General features: G+C 39.4%; 1 protein-coding gene across 6 annotated transcripts in view; it reads right to left on the reverse strand.

The window, feature by feature from the left end:
- The window catches only part of TMTC2 (transmembrane O-mannosyltransferase targeting cadherins 2), a 663,780-nt gene that overhangs the window by 238,607 nt on the left and 398,384 nt on the right, over nt 1-26,789 (reverse strand). For 2 of the 6 annotated variants that reach the window (XR_014017153.1, XR_014017154.1), the window contains exon 12: nt 5,581-5,665. The exons of 1 other annotated variant lie outside the window; for it this stretch is intronic. Coding sequence is in view for 3 of the 5 variants with exons in the window: in XM_081250396.1 (XP_081106522.1) it covers nt 17,564-17,743 (180 nt within the window). In the remaining 2 variants the exon portion in view is untranslated. Of the gene's footprint in view, nt 1-5,414; nt 5,666-14,849; nt 17,744-26,789 lie in introns of those variants that run through there. 3 more of the 6 variants (XM_081250396.1, XM_081250395.1, XM_081250398.1) reach the window with 2 other exon arrangements.

Here is a 26,789-nt window from a genome sequence, read left to right on the forward strand (position 1 = left end):
TTTCTTGTGATCCAAAATAGCTTTCCAATTAATTCTTTATTAGGATTATTATTGTATTTTGCAAAACAGACGATGGGAGAAAGCATCTCCCATAAGAGCCAAAGAGCTCTTATGTGCTTTTCCTTTACACCACAGCATTTTGGTTTATAAATTTTTGTCTCAAACTTAGTTTCATTTGAAACCAAGGAAAGCTTTTCATCTGCAGCCTGTACTTTTATAAGGATTTACAAACGTTTATAGTCAGTTTTGCTGTCAGTTTGCATTTATTTTTCTTGAGTTCCCTAGTGGCTATGCCAAGAATATAATCGGTTGTGTGATACACAGATAAATTTTTCTAGCAAACACTGATAAAAGAGTAATGGTTATTAAAATTTCATATGATAAAGAGTTAATTCAAAGAATCTGAATTTGAAACTATATGAGACCTTCAAGGTCACTTGCTTCGATACCTTATTTTTAAACAGCTACCATGATAGAACATTTGCAAATGTCATGGTGTGTTCTATTAAACGCATCACATATTGTCTAAATTCCACATGATTTCCATTTAACAGATGAAAAAGTTGAGGATCTGAAAGGTTTAATAAATTTTCCAAGGTCAGGTGGCAGAGAAAGATCTAGACACTGCTGATTCTTAACCTTGGCTCTTTTCACTAAGCAATGATTATTGTTTTATGTGAGAGGAAACTGAAACCGAGGGCTCGTCATTGATTGGAAGGGGGTGACGGAGCTGGGATGAGACATCTTGGTTCTTGAATACCCAATTTAGTCTGCATTTTGACCTTATCACCCATTAAGATATTATGAGATGGGTTTCCATCATATTTTTCTTGAGGGTTTTCATTTATATTGAGGAATTAAACACAAACATGGTTCCCTGACTTTCTACTTTGTCTCAGTTTTCCATTTGTGTTCATGTTTTCTTTTTCATAATTCTCCACTTCTAATTCCATTGTATTACTTCTTTTCATTACATAGGCCTTTTAAATCTTCTCCATAACTTAAGGGATAGGTAAGGAATGAATGAATGAAGTATAAATAGCCCTGAGAAGTGAAAAATGCATGAGCAAATGAAATAGTTTAGGGCTCTAAGAAATGTGATGTTTTGAATATAAATGATGCTTCTTCTCCTCTCTGCACTATACTTCACTCTCCTCTATATGTTAAAGCACCACAGTCCACTGCATGTCCTGGAGAAGTACAGCCAGGCTGAGGTCCACAAGAAGTAACCAGGAACACTTCGGGAATTTTTACAGCAATTGCGTGAACCACCTTGATTCGCTCAGGCCTTTTCACCCATGGCTTGGTTGGATCCAGGTTCCGATTTAGGGCTCTTTACGCTGGCTTTTGATTCTACCTCCAGTGCTTGGACTTGATGGCTGAGTAAGTCTGACTCTCTGGGCTTGGGTCTTCCCAGCTTTCCCAGGCCTTGGCTGAAGCATACTACTAGAGCCTTCTTCTCCTTTCTCCTTCAGGATCCATTCCTCTCCTGGCCTAGCCCCCAGGTCTCAAAATCCTGCTCTCTGCTCAGTGGAAATGTGTTCAAGCCAAGACTGTTCGTCCCTGTTCATCAGACATATTTCCCCAAGGCAGTGATGAATTTATCCATGTCTTTCTAACATTATATGGTCTCCTCAGCATAGTAAACATTAACACAATGCAAAGCACACTTTTTAAAAATCCAGGAGGTTGGTAAAGAATGTGGCCATAAAGTAAAATGAAAGTCTTTATATGAGCAGTAACTTTGATGTGGGTGTAATAGACATAGCTAACCACTTGATCACACAGCACCAGGGATCATCTTCAATTCAAGGGGAAAAGAAGTATAAGTGTATTGTGCCACCTATCTTACCTCCCAAATGCTCATGGTGCCCACTCCTGCTACATACACCACCTTTCCTCTCTCAGCCTGTATCTATGGCCTCACGGGGAGTTCCCTATATACACTTGACAGAGGAAGAGAATCCTGGTTTATAGATGGTTCTGCACAATATGCAGGAACCTCCTAGAAGTGGACGCTGCAGGATCACAGTTTCTTGCTGGGACATCCTTGAAGGACAGTGGTGAAGGGAAATCCTCGCTGAGGGCAGGGTTTCAGGCAGTGTACCCGGATGTTCACTTGGCTTGGAAAGATAATTAGCCAGACATGCAGTTATATAGCAATTCATGGACTATGGCCAATGGTTTGGCTGGATGGTCAGGAAGGAATATGATTGGAAAACTGATGACAAGGAAATCTGGGGAAAATTGACGACAAGTATTTGGATAGACCTCTCTGAGTGGGCAAAAATGTGAAGATATTTGTGTCCCATGTGAATGCTCACCAAAAGGTGACTTAGCAAAGGAACATTTTGATAATTAAGTGGAAAAAAAATGACCTATTCTGTGGGTACGAATCACCCTCTTTCCCCAGCCACCCGTCATCACCTAATGGGCTCATGAACAAAGTCGCCATGGTGGCAAGGATAAAAGTCATGCATGGTGTAAGCAACATGGACTTCCACTCACCAAAGCCATTCTGGCTACGGCCTTGCTGAGTGCCCAATCTGCCAGCCACAAAAGACCAACACTGAGTCCCCCATATGGCACCATTCCTCAGGGTGATCAGCCAGCTACGTGTAGCAGGTTGACCATATTGGATGGCTTGCATCATAGTAAGGGCAGCATTTTTTTCTTATTGGAATACACACTTACTTTGGTTATGGATTTACTTTCCCTGGAATGCTTCTGTAAACCACCATCCGTGGACTTATAGAATGCCTTATCTACTGTCATGTTTTACATTGCTTCTTATCAAGGAACTCAATTCACAGCAAGTGAAGATTGGCAATGGGCCCATGCTCATGTAATTCACTGGTCATCCTGAATCAGCTGGTTTGATAACTGGTGAAATGGCCTTTTGAAGACTGAGTTACAGTGACAGCTAGATGGCAATACCTTGCAGGACTGCAGCTAGGTTCTCCAGAAGGCTGTATATGCTCAGAATCAGCATCCAATATATGGTGCTGTCTCTCCAATAGCCAGGATTCATGAGCCCAGGAATCAAAGGGTAAAAATGGGAAATTCACTACGCATCATTACTCCTAGTGACCCACTGGCAAAGTTTTTGCTTCCTGTTCTCTTGACCTTATGCCCTACCAGCCTAGAGGTCTTATCCAGAGAGAAGAATGTTTTTACCAGGAGACACAATAATTCCATTGAACTGGAGGTTAAGACTGCCACCTGGCCACTTTATACTCCTCATGCCTCTGAATCAACAGGCAAAGAAGGGAATTATGGTGTTGGCTGGGGTGATTGACCCTGACTATCAAGGGAAATTGGACTATTATTCTATAATGGAGGAAAGGAAGAGCATGTCTAGAATACAGGAGACCCTGTAGGGCGTCTCTTACTATTACCATGCTCTGTGATTAAGATCAATGGAAAACTTCAACAACCTAATCCAGGCAGCACTACTAATGGCTCAGAAGATTCAGGAATGAAGGTTTGGGTCACTCCATCAGGTAAAGAATCACGACCAGCTGAGGTAGTTGCTGAAGGCAAAGAAAATACAGAATTGGAAGTAGAAGAAGATAGGCATAAATATCAGCTACAACCATGTGACCAGTTACAGAAACATGGACTGTACTGTCATGAGTATTTCCTCCTTATTTTGGTATGGATATTTGCGTGTGTGTGTGTGTGTGTGTGTGTGTGTGTGTGTGTGTGTGTGTACAACTTGTGATGGCTAATTTTACATGTCAGCTTGACTGGGCTACGGGGTGTTCAGACATTTGGACAAACATTATCCTGGATGTGTCTCTGAGGGTGTTTCTGCAGGAGATTAACATTTGAATTATAGACTGAGTAAAACACAGTGCCCTCCCACGGGTGAACTTCATCCAATCCACTGAGTGTCTGAATAGAACAAAAGGTTGAGTAGGGGAGAATTTGCTTTCTCTGCCTGACTGTCTTCAAGGTGGGACATAACTATTCTGCTGCCTTTGAACCCAGACTCAGACTGGAACTTATACCTTTCACACTCCTGGTTCTTGGACTTGAACTCGGACTTGGACTGGAACGGTATTGTTCCAGCTGATGGTACTACCAGCTCCCCTAAGTCTCCAGAAGATCTTGGGACTTCTCAGCTTCCACAATCTTGTGAGCCAATTCTCCTCATGAGCCTATATATCCTATTCATTCTAGTTCTGTTTCTTGGGAGAACTCTAATATACCTGTTCAACACTTAATCACTACTTGTCACTTTATATAAAACGATTTGTGAGATCATTTATGGTCTGACTACATGTCCCCTGAGTGTATTACAATAGCAATAGCTATTGTTAGTATTATTACAATGTACTAATTGCCAAACTACCCACTACAGCAACAGTAATGACATCCAACCGTTGTTTTACACCTAAAAAAAAGGCCAGGCACTGTTTTTAAATATTAGTACTTTATATGTACTAATTCATGCAATCCCTACAACACACCTGTGAGTTAGATATCATTATGATTCGAATTTACAAATAAGGAAACTGAGGCACAGAAAGGTTAATTAACATACTCAAATATTGGGTTGGCCAAAATGTTTGTTCGGGTTTCTCTGTAACATCTTACAGGAAAACCTGAATGAACATTTTGGCCAGCCAAATTCATGCTGCAGCCAGGACTTGAAACCCAGCAGGCTGGACCTAGATCTCTATCATGTAAAATGTAGCTTAGATTATTTTGCTTTGGAATTCCATAATGGAGGGCAGTAGTCTTCACACTATATTCTCTGCACCTAATACATCAGAAAAGTAGCTTGAAAGTATAGTAGTAAGTAAGTAAGTAGTATCCTGGAACTAGACCTACTGGACATGGATCCCAGTCCTAACTCAATCACTTTTAACTGTGTGATTGGAGGCAAGTTACTTAACCTTTCTGTGCCTCAGGTTTTTCACCAGGATTTTTGTTACAATTAAATAAGCCAACACTTATAAAGTGCTTAGAACAGTATCTGGCGTTTAGTAAGTATTCAGTAAATGTTAGCTTTTCTAATCATGCTGGTTTTATTCATCTATTTATCCATTCCCATCACCCAGAAAAAGGCATATAATAGAGACTCAATAAATATCTGATAAATTAAAGAATATGTTTTATTCCACATTGCATTCTTTTCTCTGACAACAGTACTGCCCACTTTCCTTCCATTCACCCCTCCATCACCTATAATGTATGAGGCACTGTGCTAGAGGCTAGGGTGACAGAGAGGATAAGACATGATGTTGCCCTTGAGGCACTTGGAGCTGAGTACATAAACTGACATAATACACAGAATATGGTGTCATGAGTGGAATAACAGTCTAATCTGAACCTTATGGGAGGACAGAGGGTGGAACATGTATCTAACTGGGAGGGAGGGGGAGGGGCGCTACCGCCAGCAGCCATGTAAACGACCTTCTGCTGTGATCTACTTGTAGTAACTAAGGGAAATAGACTGTTCTCATAACCATTTCCCCAAATATCAAGATAATGCTGCTGAGGACACTGGTTTGTTAGGATGAGCAAATTCAGGTGCAACCTTACCGGTGGAAAGATTAGATGGCTACCTACCTCCTGCCTGTTGAACAGATGCCAGGACGGGTCTCCTGGCCCCCACAACTCTTCTTATACAACTGAGACCAAATAGGTTCTAGGACTAAAGGAAAGAAAGAGGGCACGTCAGTCAGAAAGGCATTTGCCTGCTAGTGACTAAATGCCCAGTGAAGACTGCCTTACAGACGGGGGTGATTTTTCTCACGTTACAGGAAGTCTGGCAATAAGCAGGTATTGGTCTTGATTCAGCTGCTTAACAATTTTATCAGGAACTCAGGTCTTTTCCTTTCCTCTAAGGTGCTGGCTTTGGCTTTTATATTCATCACCCCATGGTTGCAAGACGGCTGCTCTCACCGTCAGATTTCACTTTCCTATTCAAGACCTGAAGGGGCAATTAACATGCCAGCCTTTTATGAAGAAAGCAAAGCCTTTCCAGAATTCCGCCTAGCAGACTTCTGCTTGCATTTCATTGTCACATGGGCACTGCCAGCTGGACTGGAGCCTGGAAAAGCCAGAGACAGTACTATCACAATTCGCTTAGACGAGGGGTTGGTAAACTTTTTCTGTAACAGGCCAGATAGTAAATATTTTAGGCTTTGTAGCCCATACAGTCTCTGCTGTAATCACTCAATCCTGCCATTCTAGCCACCATCGACAATCTATAAATGACTGAGTGCTGCTGTATTCCAGTAGCACTTTATTTATGGACATGGAAATTTGACATAACTCTCACATATGATGAAATATTATTCTTTTGATTTTTTTCAACCATTCAAAAATGTACAAAACAATCTGAGCTCACAGGCTGTATAAAAACAGATGGCAGGCCTGATTTGGCCCAGGAGACCATAGTTTGCTGACCTCTGGCTTGGACCAATGACAACCCATCAACCAGATCTGGGCAAAAATCTATGACAAAGTTGGTGTTCTAATAGTTGAACTATTAGAGAAATGACTACTGGATAGGGAACTAACAATGCAGCAATAAAGGGTAGCTTTAATTTTCTATATGAAATAGGATGTATATAAAGTATTTACTGTATGATGAGGACATATGTTAGTTCCTTTCACTTTCCTCCATTTTCACTTAAAATTATTTCTTATTCATAAAGGCCTTTTCTCTGCTCCATGAAAACAGCTGTTATCCAGACTCTGATTTTTAAAGAATTAATATCAGGGAAGTTTGTTTTTTGGGGGGTGTATCTATCTTTCAGTCAACAAGGGATTGATTACTTCCTGTTGCTGCACTTTAACGGAAAGCTAAAGAGCCCTAAAATTTATGAACTAGAAACTCTATTTAAGTTTCATAAATGTTTCACAGTTTTCTTCCTGGCTTCCAGTGGTGAGGGAAATACAAATGGAAACCTAGCATAGAGAAAGATATCCTGCGTTCTGCTTTTGCCCAATCTCATTATACATTCTCCACTTATAGGAGAGAAGAAAAAAAAAAGATTTGTAACAAGCAAAAAATAGGCTCCCTCTTTATATATTTAATTACAAAGGCAATTTCCTTTATAGCCTACTTACAGGAATACCTCTTCACATGTTGCCAAAAGTATCATAACTTGTTTATTCAAAGGTTATGTGTGAATGAGAGCTTTTTGATATTAATCAAGTAATTTGCTAGCATTGCTGGGAAAAGGAAAAAGCTTTATCCTGAAAAATGAAACAGCCCATTAATCACGTTCACTCTATTGAAGACAATTATGGAGAGACAGGACAAACAGACCCTTCAGATAAGAAATTCCTAAACTGATGAAACTTTTAATAGGGTTTGGCACAGACTTCTGCATAGAAAGTGATGAAGTAAACTAACTTTAATCAACTTACAAATTATATCAGGTATTTATGGATTCAAAAGCTACCACTTGTTATTAACTGAAAAAAACCCAATGAATATGCCAAATTCAAGAGCAAAATTCTTGCATATGGACTTTTTTGTTGGTGTTCATTTACTATCTCCAGTTAGAGTTAAAAGGTGAAACAGAATATGCCTGTCCTTAAACATCTGTCTCATTTTTTTGGTTCCCTCAGCATCACACTCTTTGTAGGTTTGAGACTGGGTCTCCATCCATCAAAATTAAATTCTGCAGTAGGAGGCGTTTAAAACGATTTGTATAACTATAGCTGAATAGATAAGGTTGCAAGATAAGCGATAGGAAAAATAACTCTGTTCTGAGGCAATATGGTACATTAGAAGGGGTCTTTTTCTGGCATGATGAATTGCAACAGTCCATTAGTCAAACACCAACAAAGAGTTAAGTTTTATAAGCCAGGCATTATCTGAATTAGTTAATAACATTAAAGCAAATTGAGAGAAAAGAGAAAAAGTTTCCATAATATTGTCAATTATTTCCTCAATTCGTTTGCAAACTTCATTGTTACTAAAATTAAAAAATTTTTTAAATGGTATGATGTTAGCCATCAGGGAAATGCAAATAAATACCACAATGAGATACCACTTCGCACCCAGTAGGATTGTTATAATGAAAAAAAAAAAAGAACATATCAAGCATTGATGAGGACATGGAGACGTCAGACTCTCATATATTACTGATGGGAATGTTAAGTGGGGGAGCCACTGTGGAAGACAGTTTGGCAGTTGCTCAGAAAACTAAATGTAGGGCTTCCCTGGTGGCGCAGTGGTTGAGAGTCCGCCTGCCGATGCAGGGGACACGGGTTCGTGCCCCGGTCCGGGAAGATCCCACATGCCACGGAGCGGCTGGGCCCGTGAGCCATGGCCGCTGAGCCTGCGCGTCCGGAGCCTGTGCTCCACAACGGGAGAGGCCACAACAGTGAGAGGCCCGTGTACCGCAAAAAACAAAAAACAAAAAAAACCCCAAAAAACTAAATGTAGAATGGTCCTAGGACCCTACAGTTTTACTCCTATGTATCTATCCAAAAGAACTGAAAACACGTGTTCACATGAAAGCTTGTACATAAATGTTCGTAGCAGCACTAATCATAATATCCAAAAAGCGGAAACAACTCAGTTTTTTAAAAACGGTGTGATAGAACCTAGTCCTAAAGAAATTTTCAAATACTTAAAAAATTCTAGGTAAATCATCATCTTTGAACATTTCGAGTACACTTTTTAAAAAATTTTATTTATTTACTTATTTTTTATACAGCAGGTTCTTATTAGTTATCTATTTTATACATATTAGTGTATATATGTCAATCCCAATCTCCCAACTCATTACACCACCACCACCACCTTCTCTCATTTCGAGTACACTTTTATAAGATCATGTGGTAGAGAAAAAAATATATTAACAGCAGATGTCACAGAATCACCTGGTAAGGGAGGAACTGACTTTGATTAGAGCAGGAGTTTTGAACTCAAATGCCTCTAGAGACTGAGCAGAAGCAGGGGTGGGGGTGGGGTGGGGACCGTGACACACCTGCAAGTAAAGTCCTATCCAAATGGAACGGCAGCTGCCCACAGAGATGTGGCCCCAGTGGCCAGATATTTTGTATTTCAAGGAAAACCAGAAACCCAAGTTTGTTTTTATTTTTGTTTTTTTTAAAACTCTAGCTTCCTAAATATTTGTTCACACTTTAAAAAACATGTGTGGAGGCTAAATTCAGCCTATAGGCTGCCAGTTTTCAAACTCTGTTTTACGAAAAACACCTGGATAATCAGCTTTCCTTATAGGAGGACAGGTCTGGAGGCCTCTGCATAAGCAGGTAAAGGGAATTTTGAGATTAGGATGAGCACAGGAGAGAGGACCCCCTGAGAGGGGACTGAAACCCTCGGAGAGAGGTAACCAGTGAGAAATCCCACTTGCCGGGAGAGGCTAGAGAAATACAGAAAACAAGGATGTTCATATTCAATTTTAAGTTATTTGATTAAAACCACTGTGCCACCCAAACCTTTAAAGCTGGCCACATACACAAATGCAAATGGTTTTAGGGGAAATCAGAAAAGAGTCTGCTCTGAATGGCGGAGCAGTAAGAAGAAAAAGCCAAGAGAAGAGTGGAAGCGGAGGCTCAGAGCCTCAGGATGTGAGAGGCAGGTATTCACAAGAACTAGGGAACTGCACCAAACCTTCCACAGAAGATGGGGAGGCCAAACATCGGCTGAGCTCAGCTGACGCCTGAATTGCAAGAGAAAGCTGCAATTGGTACACTTAAATTAGAAGCAATTCATGCCAACCCCCCACTACAGACAAGTAAAGAAAGAAAACAAAGGGACTGGAAAAAAGCTAAATTATTTTTGTGAACCATGTATTCTTGTTGTACGATTGAATGATCCTCTCCTCTTTCTACCCTCTCACCATGTAGGGAGGTAGGTGGAACTGGTCTCTAGTTTTCAGTGAAAGTCTTTCGGATGGAAACACTCCTCAATCACATCTGATCCTCAGAGACTAAGGGAATAATGGTGTATTGATTGTGTCCATACCCATCAATGCCTGCCCAGGATTTAGACTAAAGTCATAAAATTAGGAGAGAGAAAGACCTGCTTTTGTACTGAACGTGATCTCGAATGAGTCATATGGCCATTCTAAGCTTCTGAATCCTCATCTGGAGTTTGGATTTGAGGGTAATTATGATTCTCTTGTCTACTTTGTCAAATTGTTTTCAAGAGCTAAGTATAAAAATAATATGAAGCCTTTTGAAAACTGCAAAATGCTCTGCATGCAAAAAAGATAATTACAACAGGAACACAATCTTGAGAGTGAAAAAATGAAATAATTAACTCTCTTCATTCAGATTTATATCTATGGGAAGGACCCCACTGCCCTGCAATTCCAAGGAGCAAGTTGAATGCCATGTATGGCATATAACACCACCTGGGGAGCTAAAGCCAATGGAGAAAGGTGATATAATTGGGGTGCTCCAGCGGTCACCTCATTTTCAGCAGTGCTTAGAATTACTGAGTGTGTTGCTTCCTGTATTAGAGAATTCATATTGCTTAATCATTCGGTTAATGTCTCCAAGATGAAATACGTTTAAAACTAAGATATTTAAAGGTCATTTTGGCAATTTCTCTTATCCTGAAAATGGAGGGCAACAAATCTACGTTTGCCATGTCTTCTCATGATCTGAGTGGTATTTCTTTTCCAGAATGAGGACAGGAAAGTGCCCTAGATAGAGGAGTGATTCAGCTCGGTTGTTGACAGGCACAGAGGAGAGTGTGAAGAGATATGCCAAGGTGTTTACAACAGGAGCTTAAGAAGTGCCTGCCCTCATCTCCTTTGGACTCTTGCTTGTCTGGATTTAAATTGCTCACTGAAGGACAAAAGCTTTGATCTCACTTTATTTCCTCCGCTAATCAAAACATTTCAAAGTATGTCTCAATCCTCATGACTTCCTCTCCTGGAGGATCAAATGAACAGACACTTATGTTTGAACTCAAGTTTAGTTGTAGAGTTTCCAGCCACATAGTGAGTGAGTTAGAGTGAGACTGTGTGTGTGTGTACATGGATGTGTGTGCAAGCACGTGTGTGTGTATAACAGAGAGAAAGTGGACAAGGTTGGTGAAAGGGAATCACACAAGATTAGTCAATGATCATAAAGACTTGTAGCAAATGTATTTACTGTTGTTACACTGCAACAGGGAAATGGCATGTTATTCATATTTTACAATTATTCTTTGGCCTATAAAAAGCTTTCATCTAGCTAGTGCACTCCAAAAAAAAAAGCCTCAAGTAAAATAAAGGATAAAACGCTAGCCAGGGGCTTCCCTGGTGCTGCAGTGATTAAGAATCCTCCTGCCAATGCAGGGGACGTGGGTTCGAGCCCTGGTCTGGGAAGATCCCACATGCCGCGGAGCAACAAAGCCAGTGCGCCACAACTACTGAGCCTGCGCTCTAGAGCTCGTGAGCCACAACTACTGAAGCCTGTGCGCCACAGCTACTGAAGCCTGTGTGCCTAGCACCCGTGCTCTGCAACAAGAGAAGCCACTGCAATGAGAAGCCCATACACCACAACGAAGAGCAGTCTCCGCTCTTCGCAACTAGAGAAAGCCCGCGCGCAGCAAAGGAGACCCAATGCAGCCAAAAATAAATAAATAAATAAATTTTAAAAAATCAAAGGTAATCACTTGTTTCTATCCCTCACACACAAACTCACCCCTCTCCTCCCTCACCAATTCTGATTCTCTGGTAACAATGATCTTTTACACAATACTAGAGGAGTGTCCAGCTTTAAAAAAAAAAAAGCATTTTAATTCTTTTATGACATTTTTAGTATTTTTGGAAAGAAATTACTTTGCTTGATTTCTCTCTCAATATGTTTTTTAAACTTTCATTATAGTCTCTAGCTGCTCAATGATGTTACCAAGAGAAAGTTCTCAGAGGAGTTATTTTGAGTCTTCTGGGATGGAAAAGAAAGATACATGATCGAAAATTATTAGAAAAAGTGCTTCTAGGAGTCTTGAGCTATTACTGAAATATCGAACTCGATTCTCTCCATCTGACTTGAGAATGGCTGATAGCTTTGTCTTGAATGAGGGATATTCCTGTCAAATCCAAAGGAGGTAGGAGAGAAATTAAATATATTTCAAATCAGAATAGACGGACAGTTCTAGTCTAAACTTCAAATTGGTTGAACATTTTTCCAACCTCTCCTGTGGTTGTTCTCTCCATTCTCTTCTTTGTTAAACGTTTTCCCCCCTATAATACAGTGGCTCAATCTTGGCAGGTTATGAAGCAACCAAAAAGGACACAGTCTCAAACTGTTCCAATCAAATTCTCCTCTTCTACAACAAAAACTTAATTATTTCTAATGGCAATTAACTGTCCATTTCCCATGTGCCCATCCTTTCTCTCTCCACCTTGGCTTTCTCAAAAATGTAGAGCTTGAAGGTCAAATAGAGACACATTGTGGCTAATGTTTAATCAATAATAATCATTAATTTGTAGTAGTTATAATAAGGGCTGCTGATATCATCAGATTTTCTGTGTACAGAAAAGATGACATAGTTTTGTTTTTATTGGTGAACTATAGAAAAGTGTTAATATCCCAAGCAGGGTCAAATTCCCTACTTCAAACACTGTTCTGGTACAAGTGGCCACATTTAGAAGACCCTGATTCTCTAGTTTTGATCCTGGAGGAGAGCACGACTCTATTCTGCTGAGAGATGTGGGTACAGCACATTCAGGAATCAGTTATAAGGAGAGCTTGAGTTGTTGTTGAGTAGAACACAAAATACAGTAGACAGGGTAAAGACTGACAGAGAATTCGATTATCCTGTTAAAATTTTTATATAATAACAAAATTATATATTGCCTAATTCCTGGATTATGGGATAAAATTTAGCTATAAGGATTTTATTTTATGCCAAACACCCTGTGGATGTGTGAGGTTATGTCCCAGCTTCACAGATAAGGAAACCAGGGCTCAGAGGTATGAAATAACCTGTCCATGTCCCAAAGCTAGCAAGCAGCAAGCCTGTCCCCATGCTGCCCTATGCTCACACGTCCTGTGTCATGAGAGCACTCAGGCAGTGAACCTGAGTCCGGAGGTGGTTTCTCCACCCCCTTTGGTATTTCTCTAGCTATTCCATCTCCCACAAATCACCTTCTCCACCTCTCTTACTACAGAGTGATCATGAAGATGAAAGAAGGTTGCTATGATAGTCTGGATATTTACATTCCACCAAAACTCATATGTTGAATACCTAACGCCCATAGGTGATGGTATTAGGGGTGCTTAGGTCATGAGGGCAGAGCCCTCATGAATGGAACTAATGCCCTTATAAGAGAGGCTCCAGAGAACTCTCACCCCTTCCATCATGTGAGGGGGCACAGGAAGTCTGCTACCCGGAAGAGGGCCCTCACTTGACTATGCTGGCACCCTAATCTTAGACTTCCAGCCTTCAGAACTGTAAGAAACAAATTTCTGTTATTTATAAACTACCCAGCTTGTGGTGTTTTGTTATAGCTGTCCAAACAGACTAAGACAGGTAAGGCATGAAAAACATCTGAACAATTTAGACTGTGAGAGCCAAACAAGACTTACTTCAGTGAACATGTAACTAAAGCCATTTACTTTCCACCTGAGGAGTACAAGGCCCCCAAGATAAGTGATTTAACCAAGTTCCCAAAACTAGTTAGTGGCAGTTATACAACAAGCTACAGAAATGTTAGATATTAAGTCATCTTAGTATGAAATAATTGCACAGTTGATTCTATTCTAAAATCAGGGTAGAGTGTTAACTTGGATTGGGGCACTACGTTCTGAAACCAGTGAAGGCAGGGGCCATGTCTTTCTTTTCTCACATTGTTTTTCTAGCCTGGCACACTGTTGGTAGAACATAAAATAGATCATAAATGAAAATTACATCTACTATTTGCTCATGATCAACATGATATTTTTGAAAATCACTTCCTAAACAGTTGAGATTTGGGGATCCAATGACTTTTCATTTGATGTTTTCACAAATGAAAGTGATGACAGTTTTCACATAGTATACATTTACAGTACAAAGAAAGGAAATGCACCTAAGCTGTGGTTATTCTCTTACAAGGGAAAAACTGGGTTTCTTTGGATAATTTAAGAATTGTAATCATTCTAATTCATTTTTATGTACCTTTGGAATATGATTTTTCACTTAATTTAAATATTATTTCCAATACTATAGAATTTGTTTCCTACTGTTTAACACTCAACTCAGTTTAATGAAGGGGTATTGCTAGAAAACTTGGCTTAAGCATTGGAACTGCCACAAGCTGAAATGGCAATGCAACCAGGGTAATTCTGTTTTATTTAGTTTTGTAGTAGAGAAAGGTGCGTACCAGGATTTTAACCTTCTTCCAGTGTGATTTTGGGTGGTCTTCCTGCAGAATGCAATCAGAGAAGACTTTGTCTTTTTTTTTTTTTTTTGCGGTACGTGGGCCTCTCACTGTTGTGGCTTCTCCCGTTGCGGAGCACAGGCTCCGGACGCGCAGGCTCAGCCATGGTTCACGGGCCCAGCTGCTCCATGGCATGTGGGATCTTCCCGGACTGGGGCATGAACCCGTGTCCCCTGCATTGGCAGGCGGACTCTCAACCACTGTGCCACCAGGGAAGCCCCAGAGAAGACTTTGAATTGGCTTTCATTCTCTCTGCCACTTCACCACATATTGACCTCTTGATGTTGTTATTCCATAGAGATTTGAGATGTATTTTGCCCCCTGGGGTACTGCTGGAATTTGAAGCTTCTTGTTCACTTGAAATTTCTGTGAAGTTTTTCTCTTAAGTTTTCCAAAACATTCTCCCAACTTCTTACAACTGCTCTCTGATGTTATTGTGTTAGTTCATTGTCTACTTCCAAAGAGTGGAGTGAAGACCTTTTGTTTAGCAAGTAAATCGTGGATCAGATGAGAAAGTTCCAAATATGTGAGACAACTTGATGAGGTCATTTAAAAAAACCTAAAGGAATCTACAAAGTTAATATCTAAAATGGGGTTTGGGAAAAGTTTCTGGAGATTTCCAGCTTTCTCATCGGTCTGTTAAAATCCAAGACAGTATAAGTGTTGTTGCTGTAGACGATTTTAAAAAGGCTAATAAACGTATTTGTTATCAATGCTTTATTGTTGAAAACAAAATCGAAATTCTCTGGCACATAAAACAATTATTTCTACAAAAGGAAAGCCTACAAATCTTGATAATTTATACAAACAACAGTTTCTCAAAAAATAAAATTTTAATTTAGTAAACTTGTGCTCTATATTTTTAGCACTGTCTGCAATAATCCACCATAAATCCCTGAGCGGAGACATTTTTTGACCATGTTCTACAGACCCCCTCAACACTCCCCCCAAGTTGGTCAGTTACTAAGCCCAGCCCTGTAGTGAAAGGTGTCAGGGACATTTAGTTGTTAATGATCCATTTTATGACACAGGCCCAATTATTAACGCTACTTGGGAACTGGGTCAACATGAAGTGCCTCTGCTGTGCCATCAGCGAACCTACCAAGAACCAAGTGTGTGAAAAGAACAATAACAATAAAAAGACACAAAATGTTAAGACTAGGAAGTCATCATAGGTCAATAACTATTTAAATAAATAAAAATGTTAGACACTGAATTCACCTCTATATCCTTATATTAAATTCCTTTTTTCCTTTATTAATTTTTGTTTTGCAATTGCCAATGCACTAGAAGATGAAAAATATACTTCAATCCACGCTTTTGGTTTGACCACGTGTTTGTTGTTGTTAAGCATTAAATATCATTCTGAAAACACAGTGATTTAATTATAATTTAACTTTTGGCCCTTCAATGAAATGTTTACCAAATAATATACATATTAGGAGGGCCTTCTTTTAACGCCATCAACAAATCTCTCTCACTATGTTGCCTTTCTCACCAAAACACTAATGCCATAGGAACACTACTTTAATTCTTTATCCCACCTTATTCAGATATGCAGCAAAACATATAAAATATGAAGAAAACATAATATGATCTATTTGCATGTCCAGCTTCCCTTAAATGGGGATGCTGACCATATATACACTGAATGTGAAAGGACAAGAAAAAAAGCTAATTTTAAGTTGCAAAGAACTGGTTTAATGAATCAAGTTTTGTTACTTTGTTATGGTAGAATAATAAATAAATAAATATGTTGGGTATTGTATAGCTACTTTCTCTAGGAAGAAGTTGAGAGTGGATTGTTGTTTTTACAAAGTTAATTTTTAGTAGCAAAGTTTGACTGCAAGTCAAAAAATGTTCAGTAAATGTTTCTTTCTCTCTACTTCCCTTATAGTCTTTTACTTGTGAAATTATCACTGAAGTGGTTACTAATAGGTAATGAAATAAAATGCCAAATTTGCTAGTGAAAAATAGTTTTCAACTGTGAAAAGCACTTGGCAGGAGACCTAGAAACATGTGGGCTAATGCTATAGTCTACTGCAGCTTAAAATAAGTCATTTTTTATGTCTTTTGGGAAGAACAAAGTATGATTAAAAATAATTCCTCAAAAACTTATCAGCACTGCTGTTTAGGTACCTATTAGGAAGTGATTAGCATTTCATACCGACTCTTTCCAAAATATAAAATCGTTGGCAACCATCATTATACACCCTCGCACAGACTTGATTTTTAACCCAGCAACATCTGGAAGGCACAAAGCATCTTCCCTTTTGTCTCATAGCTGCTGGTTAGTTATTGGAACTAGACCATTTGTTAAGCTTCCTTTTGATTTACTGCCTTAGCATGAGCGTTAACCAGGAATAGCCATTTTAAAAGGCAATTTCAACAGCCTAAGAATTAATACAATGAATCCTCCTAGGCAGTTTTGGGAAAACGTCAGTGACGTCAAAGTAAAATACGCCTGCCTGGAACACATAAGGCCTCCTCATTCCCTCCTACAACACCAGTGAGAAACATGGTTTGCTCTGTTCTGTATACCCTTTTTAGACCATGAAAAGCAAAGGATGCCCAAAAGATGGTGACATCTAAATCATAAAGCGTTATGTGCACTAGTCAGGAAACAAATGTAGACTCTGACAGATCCTGACACAGTATTAAAAAAAAAAAAAAAGTTTTCTAAGTTTTAGACACTGATAAGCAGGCTGTCCCAAAGAGGGAAGACAGCAGCGTCAGGACAACCGGCCAGCTCACCAGGATTCACACGACACTTGAATCACTGTGTGTGAACACTTGACCGTAATAGTTTACCGTGGCTGAACAGAAATTCTGACTTCCTCTCACAGTGTTTAAGGAACAGTATAATTTCTAAGTGAGCTTTCAAAATTGAACAAAATTTGAAACTTAGACTCCCCTCCCCCCTTTAAGAATGCCAAAAGATCCTGTTTTAAGTGCTCTGGTTTACAGTTCTATGGGTAACAATTATATCCTGCAGGAGGTTTCCAACGTTCCTCTTTTTGGTGTTAACGGCTGTGCCCACAGCAAAGTGGATACTCCCAGAAGTAGCAGTGACCTCAGTGACCTCTGCCCCCCGGTTTTGAAGTCCAAACTAGCTCTTGTCATAGCACTGCTGGGAAGTTCTGTTCGTTAATGAAGCCGGCTTTCAAATATGGAGGAGGATGAGGTACGGCCCTCCTGTGTCAAGTCTTGGAAGTCTTCAAGCCTTGCTTTTCCATGATGTTCCAGAGTTTGCGGAGATTGGACTGTGTGATGATGTCATCCGGCTTGAGCTGTAGTGCTCGCAGGTAGTTGGCCTCGGCCTTCTGGAGTCGTCCATTGAGGTGGAGGATGGCTCCCAAGTTCATCAGAGCAGCCGGATACTGGAACCAGAGAGAGGAAGGAAAACGATTAAGAGGCCATGGCAAGCTTTCCTTCATGGAAGACAAAAATCTTCATCCATTTATGCAAATGACTCCCTTATGTCTGGAGGCATTTTATGGAAGCAATGTAGCAATTTATACAAATAGATAAAACAGGAAGGGAAAAAAAGGTTTTCAAACAGCTGCTGTGTACTTTGTGCTTTAAAGAGGGCAGGCAGTTAAGGAAATAGCTTTTTCTTTAATGAGAAAGTATAGGTTACCTATGGAGACCTAGTAACCTAGTCACACTGTACTTTCTTGAGAAAAAAGTTAAACGGGATACAATTTTAGACGGAAAGAATTGAACTTTTTTTCAACTCAATGCCAAGCAATAAAAAATTAAGTGGGAAAAGTTGACAAATCTATGTCTACCCATTCTTTGCTTTCTCTCCTTAGCAATATTCTAGGCCATTTCTGCAAACATATATAAATAAGTAAAATAAGGCCTTCCCAGAGGAAAAAACACTTTGCTTGTTATCTACGAATAAGGGCTGTCCTGTTCTTGTCTTGCCCCTGGAACTTTCTGGCTAACAAAGGGCAGCTGATACCTTGGCAGTTACATAAATGCATATTTCAAACATCAGATAAAACTAAAATTGTTTATGCTAAGATTATATTTTCATTTTACAGATGGTGTCAACGATTAATTGTCTTGGCAACTATGATACAGCCTAAAATAATTCACAATTATTTTTATGGTTTAGTGTTTTCACAGTGCAAGCATTTTTTTTCAGCTGAATTCATATGACTCCACTCTTTACTGTAAATACAATTATTTCTGAATCAAAAACAATGCTGGGGGGAGGGTTGAATAGCTCAGAGTAAATCAGCTGGGAAAAGATGATCAGATTTGGATTTGAAGAGATCTGGATTTGAGTTCTTGCTCAACCACCGGCTGTGACCATGGTGAGGTCCCCTAACATATCTGTGTCCCAATTCTTTCATTTACGAAATACTGAATAAACATCAACTTTTTTGCATGTTGTCAGAAAGATAAAATGAGAAAATAAATGTAGCATAGTATTGATACGTGCACATAATAAGCACTCCACAAATGTCAAGTTCACTTTTTCTTGTCTCATTTTGCTTGAGGTCTAGCACATGCATGTTTATGATTTTTATGTTGTTATACATACTTTATAATTTTTGTTTCAATGGCTGCATAACATGTCTCTTTGGATGTATACCAAAGTTGTCTTAAGTCTTCAACTGCTGGGTATTATTTTCCGACTCTTCTGTATCCTTTTTTCTTTTCCAAAAATAATGTTGCAAATATAAGCTATTCCTGACCTTTGAAAACCTTTTGGTTAGGATGACTCCATACTTATCAAGAAAAATACAGATGGTCAACTTCTAATTTTAAACACCAATCCAAATAAACATAGCTTTTGAGCAGTGAATAGCTCCACACTGGAAACCTAAAATAACACCACCTACTCTGTCTTCCTGAAAGAACTTTGTTATCATATCACCCATTGTTATACTGAGTTTCTTGATGCTGGGACACATTTCTGAATTATGTCCACTCCCAGAGCTTAGCATGACTGCCAATAAACAGCTACTAAATTGAAGGCGAAGTGTGTTCACAGCCTGACTTACTGGAGATGCTAAGTAGATAAAACGTTCAGACTTCCTGCTATCCTGAGTGGGAAGAGAGGAAATGGGGAGGGAGAACCACGGCTGGAGACCATTCCCTACTAACCAGAAATAGAAAAGGCCCAGTGTTGGGGCTGAGAGAAACCAGATGGCTCTGTGGGGTAGTGGTTATTTCTTGAACCACTTTATTATCAGAGTCTGTACCTAACTATAATTGCAACTCAAGGGGATTATTAAAAACACTCAAGAGGTTACAGAATCACATGCCTAGGTTCCAATGCCAGTTCTGCTCCAGTGACATGTGCACTTAGGAAGCACTGAGACCACAGTTTCTTCTGGAAACGGGATGAGAACAGTACTTGCTTCACAGGGTTGTTAATGAGATTACATGAGGATACAAAATTATTGTCTTTTCCCTCTTCTTTTCTGTCTCCTCATCATCTCAAACACACAAAGTAGGATCTTCTTGTCAATATGCCTGAATGACCACTGAGTCCAAATGCTGAGGATGTGTGAACTGGCTCTGCCTATACTAGGTTTGTAGCCTTTCTTAGGTTAAACCTGGAAAAGACAGCTGTGAAAACAGGTGGTGAAGTACATACCAAGCCACATAAATAGGCTTTACTATTGTTACTAAATTGCCGCCTGGGGTCCATCTCTCCTTAGACTACTTTGAAGTCACCTTTCTGCTATCAAGTGATGGAAAAAAGTTAATATTATTCGAAGAAAACACAATTAGGAAGTTATATGTTATCAAAATGAGTTCGGAATGCTAATTATAATGGTGTTTGGAATGATTCTAATTTTGCATTATCCACGTTAGTGTTACTCATTAAACAAAATAATAAAAAATTGACATCATGAAGTTAATGTGGGATAACCGATCTCTTGAAAGCTCACATATACTCATTAACTGTGTCCCCTAGAGTCAAAATCCAAATAAACTAAAAATGTGCATATTCAAGAACATCATTCAATATTTTTAAAGCAGCTATAGATGCCTACATTCAGATGAAACATTTTGGTTTAGATATGTCTATTTTAATAGAGTAAAAAAAAGCTTTTTTTTAAAAAAAATTCAAAAGCCTATGGACATACATTATGTAACGCTTAAAGCATCACTGTAACTTCTTATTTGAATAAATAGAAACTGATGAAATTTACATACTGGTGTGCTCAAATGTGACATAAGAGTATCATTGCCTTAGGTAACTGCTTTGATAGTACCAACCATTATTTTGATAAAAAATTTCATGTGTTTGTTAAACATTTATGAATAAAACTAGGTATAGAAGACTTTCTTCTTATATGGTTATTTTCTCTCTTCAAAGACAAGGGCTTCTTTATCTTTTAAGCCTGTCATGTCTCTCCTCCACAGCAATGACCAGGGTAGCTTAGTGGATGCCCACTGGACTGAATGCCTTCAGGTCTTCTAGCCTTGCTACAAAAATTGCAAGGAGTAGCATTGGCATCACCTGGGAGCTTAACAGAAATTCAGAATTTCAGTTGCCACCTACTGACTCAGAATCTGAATTTCAACAAGATCTGCCAATGCTTTGTATGCTTATTAAAATTGGAGAAGCATGGTTCTAGAGGTTATTTCCAGATTCTAGATTACGTCCTTTTAGGGTTTTTGAGATGAAGTTTCCTATAAGAAGATGAAGTTCCTACAGAACAAAAGTGTATCAGATCACATGTCCATCCTTCCATAAAGTAGAATCCTTCTCTTGGCCATGTAATTATTTAAGGTAATAAATGTTCAAATGAAACTTTATTAACAGAAGCCATAAATGACTAAATATTGTTAGACAGAAGGAGAGGGAATGAAAAGCCTTTTCATAACCAAAGAAGAGCATGTAAAGGTTTCTAAACAGATTTAAAGACTACCTCACTATATAACTGAAATGCAAGAAGTCCAGGTGACTGACTGGCTGTCTGATTACATAGTAGTGTCATTGCTCTCTGCCAGCTATGACTCATGGACTGGGGAACAGAAACCCAACCACATCTGCTGATGTCTTCCCTCACACACATCCTCTTTTATTAAAGACAGACGATGAAATTTTCAGCATGTTAACAAACGCAGTCAAGCAGCTTGCAACCCAGTAACATGGGGCTTGTGGCTCCTCACAGACTAGAAAGGAAAACCAGACCTTTCTCGTTTCCTTGAAGAGGACAGATGCTTTACATCAAAGGGGCTGACTAGCAGCCATAATGAGGCAACGAATGATGTCTTTTCCAAGTCTCTAGGGAATTATGCCTTTATCGTTACTTCACTGTGGTCTTTGGCTTACTTCTCTAACATTGGAGGCAATAAGCAAAATTAAAATTAATATATATGTAGATGTATATTGGGATGAGGTAGAGTAAAGGTAAGATTATGAAGGTCTCATTCTAATCTAATGCCCTTGAGGCTCCCAAGGAACCCAGCTGATCACACAGCACTGGAACACAAAATCATCTTCCTAGCCTTTGCCTATTACATAGTCTTGGAAAGATATCTATGGAGGAGGAATAGTGAGACCATAAGGGGATTTAAGATTGGGAATCCATGTTTCTACTGGGAACAGGACTAAAATATAGAACTTTGAACAGAGGACATGGGTGAGGCCTAGGAAAAGGAAAAGAAGGACTTGGTTGAAAAGTCCTGGAGTTGAAAACCCACGCAGTGACTGGCCTCTCTGTATCCCATTCGTCCCTGAGACCACTTCCCTTTTCTGAAAATAAATCAAGAGGCAAGAGAAGCTATGAAAAAGATGAAGACAGAGATAACAGACCAATAGTTCTAGTTTTATAGATATATCCATTTTCACTCAAAGTGTTGCTGAAATTATCCATATAGTTGTACATTTACTGTTGTAAGAACTAAATAACTTTTAAGAAAGAATGTCTGAAGTTAGCCTTACCCAGCTGTTATTCAGTTAATACACTACACATTTGGGGGATGTTTTCAAGATAACCACCTTTAACTTCCCTTCTGAATTTGAAAACTTAAATTGAGTTTGCACAGTCTGAAGGTTTTAATGGATTCTCACTCTTTTTCAAATAGTTACCCCATAACTTAATGAAGGCTGCCTACTGCCATTCAACTGGATTCAGTTGAAATTGCTTACCCAATTTAATTTACTGGAGCAGTAACTGTACATGATGCTTAAAAATGAATGGTATAAACTTTAAAGAAACATATTCATGAAAAAGAGTATTTATGCATACATTTAAGGGATCTCTTTATATTTATTGTGCCTTGTACATGGCAAATATTTAATAAATAATTACCGAATTTAAGTTTTTAAGATTATCTATCAGGTTATGGGAAAAAAGTGTGACATGGACTGAGACAAAATTAGATACCCTGTTCTCCTTGGTTCCAATATCACTCCTTCTCCTTGGTCCCACTGGCATGCGCAGTGGGCTGATACCAAGCTAGAAACCTCAATACATTACCCTTGATTCCTGGGGAATGAATACATTCCCCCACATGCACACATATACATTCATCCAGTTGTTCAGTCTTGGCAACTTCACCCTCAAATCTCCCTTAAATCTGTCTTTCAATTATAATTATGCTCCTTTCTCCCAACTTGGTTTAAGCCGTGATCAACTTCTGAGATTGTTTAAATAAAATTATTTTGACAGAAAAGAATAATAAATGAATGGGGAGCTGAAAAGACTTACGGGTGACAGGTTAAATGAATGAACACACAAGTAAAGCCATATGCAGGGTTTTTTCTTTATTGTAAGTATTTTAGTCATACAAGAATTTCAGAGTACCATAAAAACTGTGCACCTGCCTAACAAATAAAACTTTATAAAGACAACTGAAGCCCCCAAATATCTTTCAGTGAAATAACCCCCCTTTCCTTCTAAGAAAGCCACTCTCCTGAAGTTGGTGTTTATCATTCCCATGTACGTTTCACACTTCTATTTTTTGTGTACCCATAGCAAATGTATGATCTTATACATTTGTAAGTTTTAATTGTATACATATGTCATTATCCATCATGGGATGCCATCCTGACCAGCACTCACTTGGAACTTGAAATTTCTGCTCATCTTTTTGTTTTTCAGATTTATCCTTGTTGATACATGTAAGGTTTTGTTGTTTCACATAAATTCTGTTGAATGACTACCCATTTTCTGAAGGACTGGCTTACAGACTATTGAAAAGAGGCTGCCACTATAATTCAAAAAGCTACATGCCCTCCTATGTTCATAACAGCACTATTCATAATAGCCAAGACATGGAAACAACCTAAATGTCCATTGACAGATGAATGGATAAAAAAGATGTGGAACATATAAACACTGGAATGCTACTCAGACATAAAAAAGAATGAAATAATGCCATTTGCAGCAACATGGATGCAACTAGAGATTATTATACTAGGTGAGGTAAGCCAGAGAGAGAAAGACAAATACCATATGATATCACTTATATGTGGAGTCTAAAATATGACACAGATGAACCTACCTACAAAACAGAAGCAGACTCACAGACATAAAGAAGAGACTTGTGGTTGCTAAGGGGAAGGAGGATGGGGGAAGAATTAATTGGGAGTTTGGGGTTAGCAGATACAAACTATTAGATACAGAATGGATAAGCAACAAGGTCTTACCGTCTAGCACAGGGAACTATATTCAATATCCTGTGATAAACCATAAAGGAAAAAGAATATAAAAAAGAATGTGTGTGTGTGTGTGTGTGTGTGTGTGTATAACTGAATCACTTTGCTGTACAGCAGAAATTAATACAACACTGTAAATCAACTACACTTCAATTAAAAAAAAAACCTCTCATCTTAAAAAAAAAGGAGGCTGCCATCAATATTCTTGTGAATATCTCCACATGTACTTATGGGAGAGTTTCTAAGACTGGAGTTGCTAGACATGGGGGATCTTCAACTTTGCCAGATATCACCAAATTGCCCTTCTGTGTGGTTGTAGCAAAATGCATTAGCATCAACATGTAACAGGGGTCTCTGTTTCCTATCCTTAATACCACTTAGTATTGTCTGGCTTTTTAAGTTTTGCAAATTGAGAGTTGGAAAACAGTATCTTATTCTGTGCTTAGTTTTTTTTCCTGATTACTAGAGAGGTTAATAATATTTTCAGAAGCTTACTAGCTTTTTACATTTCCTCTTCAGTGATCCACCTGTTTTGTTTTTTTTTTAAGTTATTTATTTTTGGCTGTGTTGGGTCTTCGTCGCTGCACGTGGGCTTTCTCTAGTTGCGACAAGCGGGGGCTACTCTTCGTTGTGGTGCGCTGGCTTCTCGCTGCGGTGGCTTCTGTTGTTGTGGAGCACAGGTTGTAGGCGCGCGGGCTTCAGAAGTTGTGGCTCACGGGCTCAGTAGTTGTGGCTCGCGGGCTCTACAGCTCAGGCTCAGTAGTTGTGGCACACGGGTTCAGTTGCTCCGCGTCATGTGGGATCTTCCCGGACCAGGGCTCGAACCCGTGTCCCCTGCATTGGCACGTGGATTTTTAACCACTGCGCCACCAGGGGAGCCCGATCCACCTGTTCTTTAACATTTGGACAGAATACGTTCTGTAAGGATTGTCAACTACATGGTGATATTTGAAAGGTAATTATTCAGGGCTCCCATCACCTCAGAACAGCTGGTAAATAAGACTGTCTGGCCTGGTGTTTTCCTGGTTAGAGTCACTTTCTCAAGACTAACAACTAGATAACCACTGTTTCGAAGGTGAAAAGTCTGTTATACATAAAGTGGAAAATCCTTGATATAGGTGCACTTTCAATGCGGTGAGAGGAGGATAACAGAAATCTGGGCAGCGAGAGGGACAGCAGGAGCCACCAAAATGAGTCACAGTGACTATGGGAAGCCTGGACCACTGTATGTGGGAGAAGGATGACTTTTTGCTGGTGCTCCTAGCATGCAGAACAGACTTCTCTTTATGGCCTGCTTCTCTGTCTCTATTCAGATGCCTTGCTTTCTGGCTTCTTAGCTCCTTTTCCCAGGGGCAACAAGCAAATTTAAGATGAACAATATGTTTCATATTCTTCCTCTCTTTACTGCCCTCCATTTCTACTGGCACTGCCTGGGTTAGCATCTCATCCCATTCCTAAATGCTATCAGCCTCCTATTCTCCCCACTTTCAATTTCTTCCTTACTCCAATACCTTCCACCTGACCATCTGTCTTTCTTAAGCGCACGGGGGTTTAGAGGGTCAGCCTGTGCCGACAGAAAAGAATCCACTCTTCATCCCAGTACTAAGAAACCCTTTACAACTTGGCACCCCAAATAAGCCCTCCATATACATTCTTCATGAGCCACGTGAAACTTCTCTTTCTGCCGTGTGCTATTTTGAGCATCCATTTCTTATCAAACTACGCTTCTGACAAAGCTCTTCTTCCACTCTCTTTTTTACAAATTTCTGTTCATTTCAAAAACGAACTGAACAATCTCTTGTTCATAGCTTACTTTCTATGTTGCCATAGCACTGTCTACATACATTAATTGCAACACTTACCACAATGAATTGTATCTACTTGTTGTGTCTGTCTTCTATGCTGGAAGGTAAGATAGTGAATTTACTTTGTTTTCATAGTGCTAGTGCCAGGCTCTGGCATGTGAAAGAAACTCCCAGTGAATGCCTTCTGAAAGAAGGAAAATTTGTACGGTTTAGCAAAAAGAGGTGACCTAGGAGAGGTAAATTCTAGTCCAAACAGCGTAATTGAACAAACATTTATTAAGCACTTACTATATGTCAAGGTTGCTGCCAGATATGCTATATAAGTGGTGAAAAAGAACAATATAGTTTTTTGCTCTGTGTCTTGAGCCAACTTTAATTGCACACTTGGCATTTATCACTATTAGGAGGTGTACATTCTATTATGTATCATTTATGCTCCTGAAATTTGTGAGGTAGGCAAAACTGATATCCATACCCTGTTTTTTTTTTTTTTTTTTTTTTTTTTTTTTGGTACGTGGGCCTCTCACTGTTGTGGCCTCTCCCGTTGCGGAGCACAGGCTCCGGACGTGCAGGCCCAGCGGCCATGGCTCACGGGCCCGGCCGCTCCGCGGCATGTGGGATCTTCCCAGACCGGGGCACAAACCCGTGTCCCCTGCATCAGCAGGTGGACTCTCAACCACTGCGCCACCAGGGAAGCCCTCCATGCCCTGTTTTAAGAACTATAGGGCATGGTACAGAAGAAGGCTTCACCGCCCTCAAGGAGTTTATAGTCCAGGCCATGAATACAAATTCTTCTACGCCAAAGAAGAATCAGACATGTCTACAAAGGACATACGAAGACTGAGCTAAGAGGTAAAGGGAGATTCCTTCCTTATGGGTGTGAAGCTTTTAGACAAGATAAATGATCAGGTTGCTTCAAATCTTTTATTCTTCTGAAATAAGAATGATAGAGAAACTTTTGAAATGAATGGGTCACATCAA

Source organism: Mesoplodon bidens (genome assembly GCF_964165515.1).
Source record: "Mesoplodon bidens genome assembly, chromosome: 11".
NCBI lineage: Eukaryota > Metazoa > Chordata > Mammalia > Artiodactyla > Ziphiidae > Mesoplodon > Mesoplodon bidens.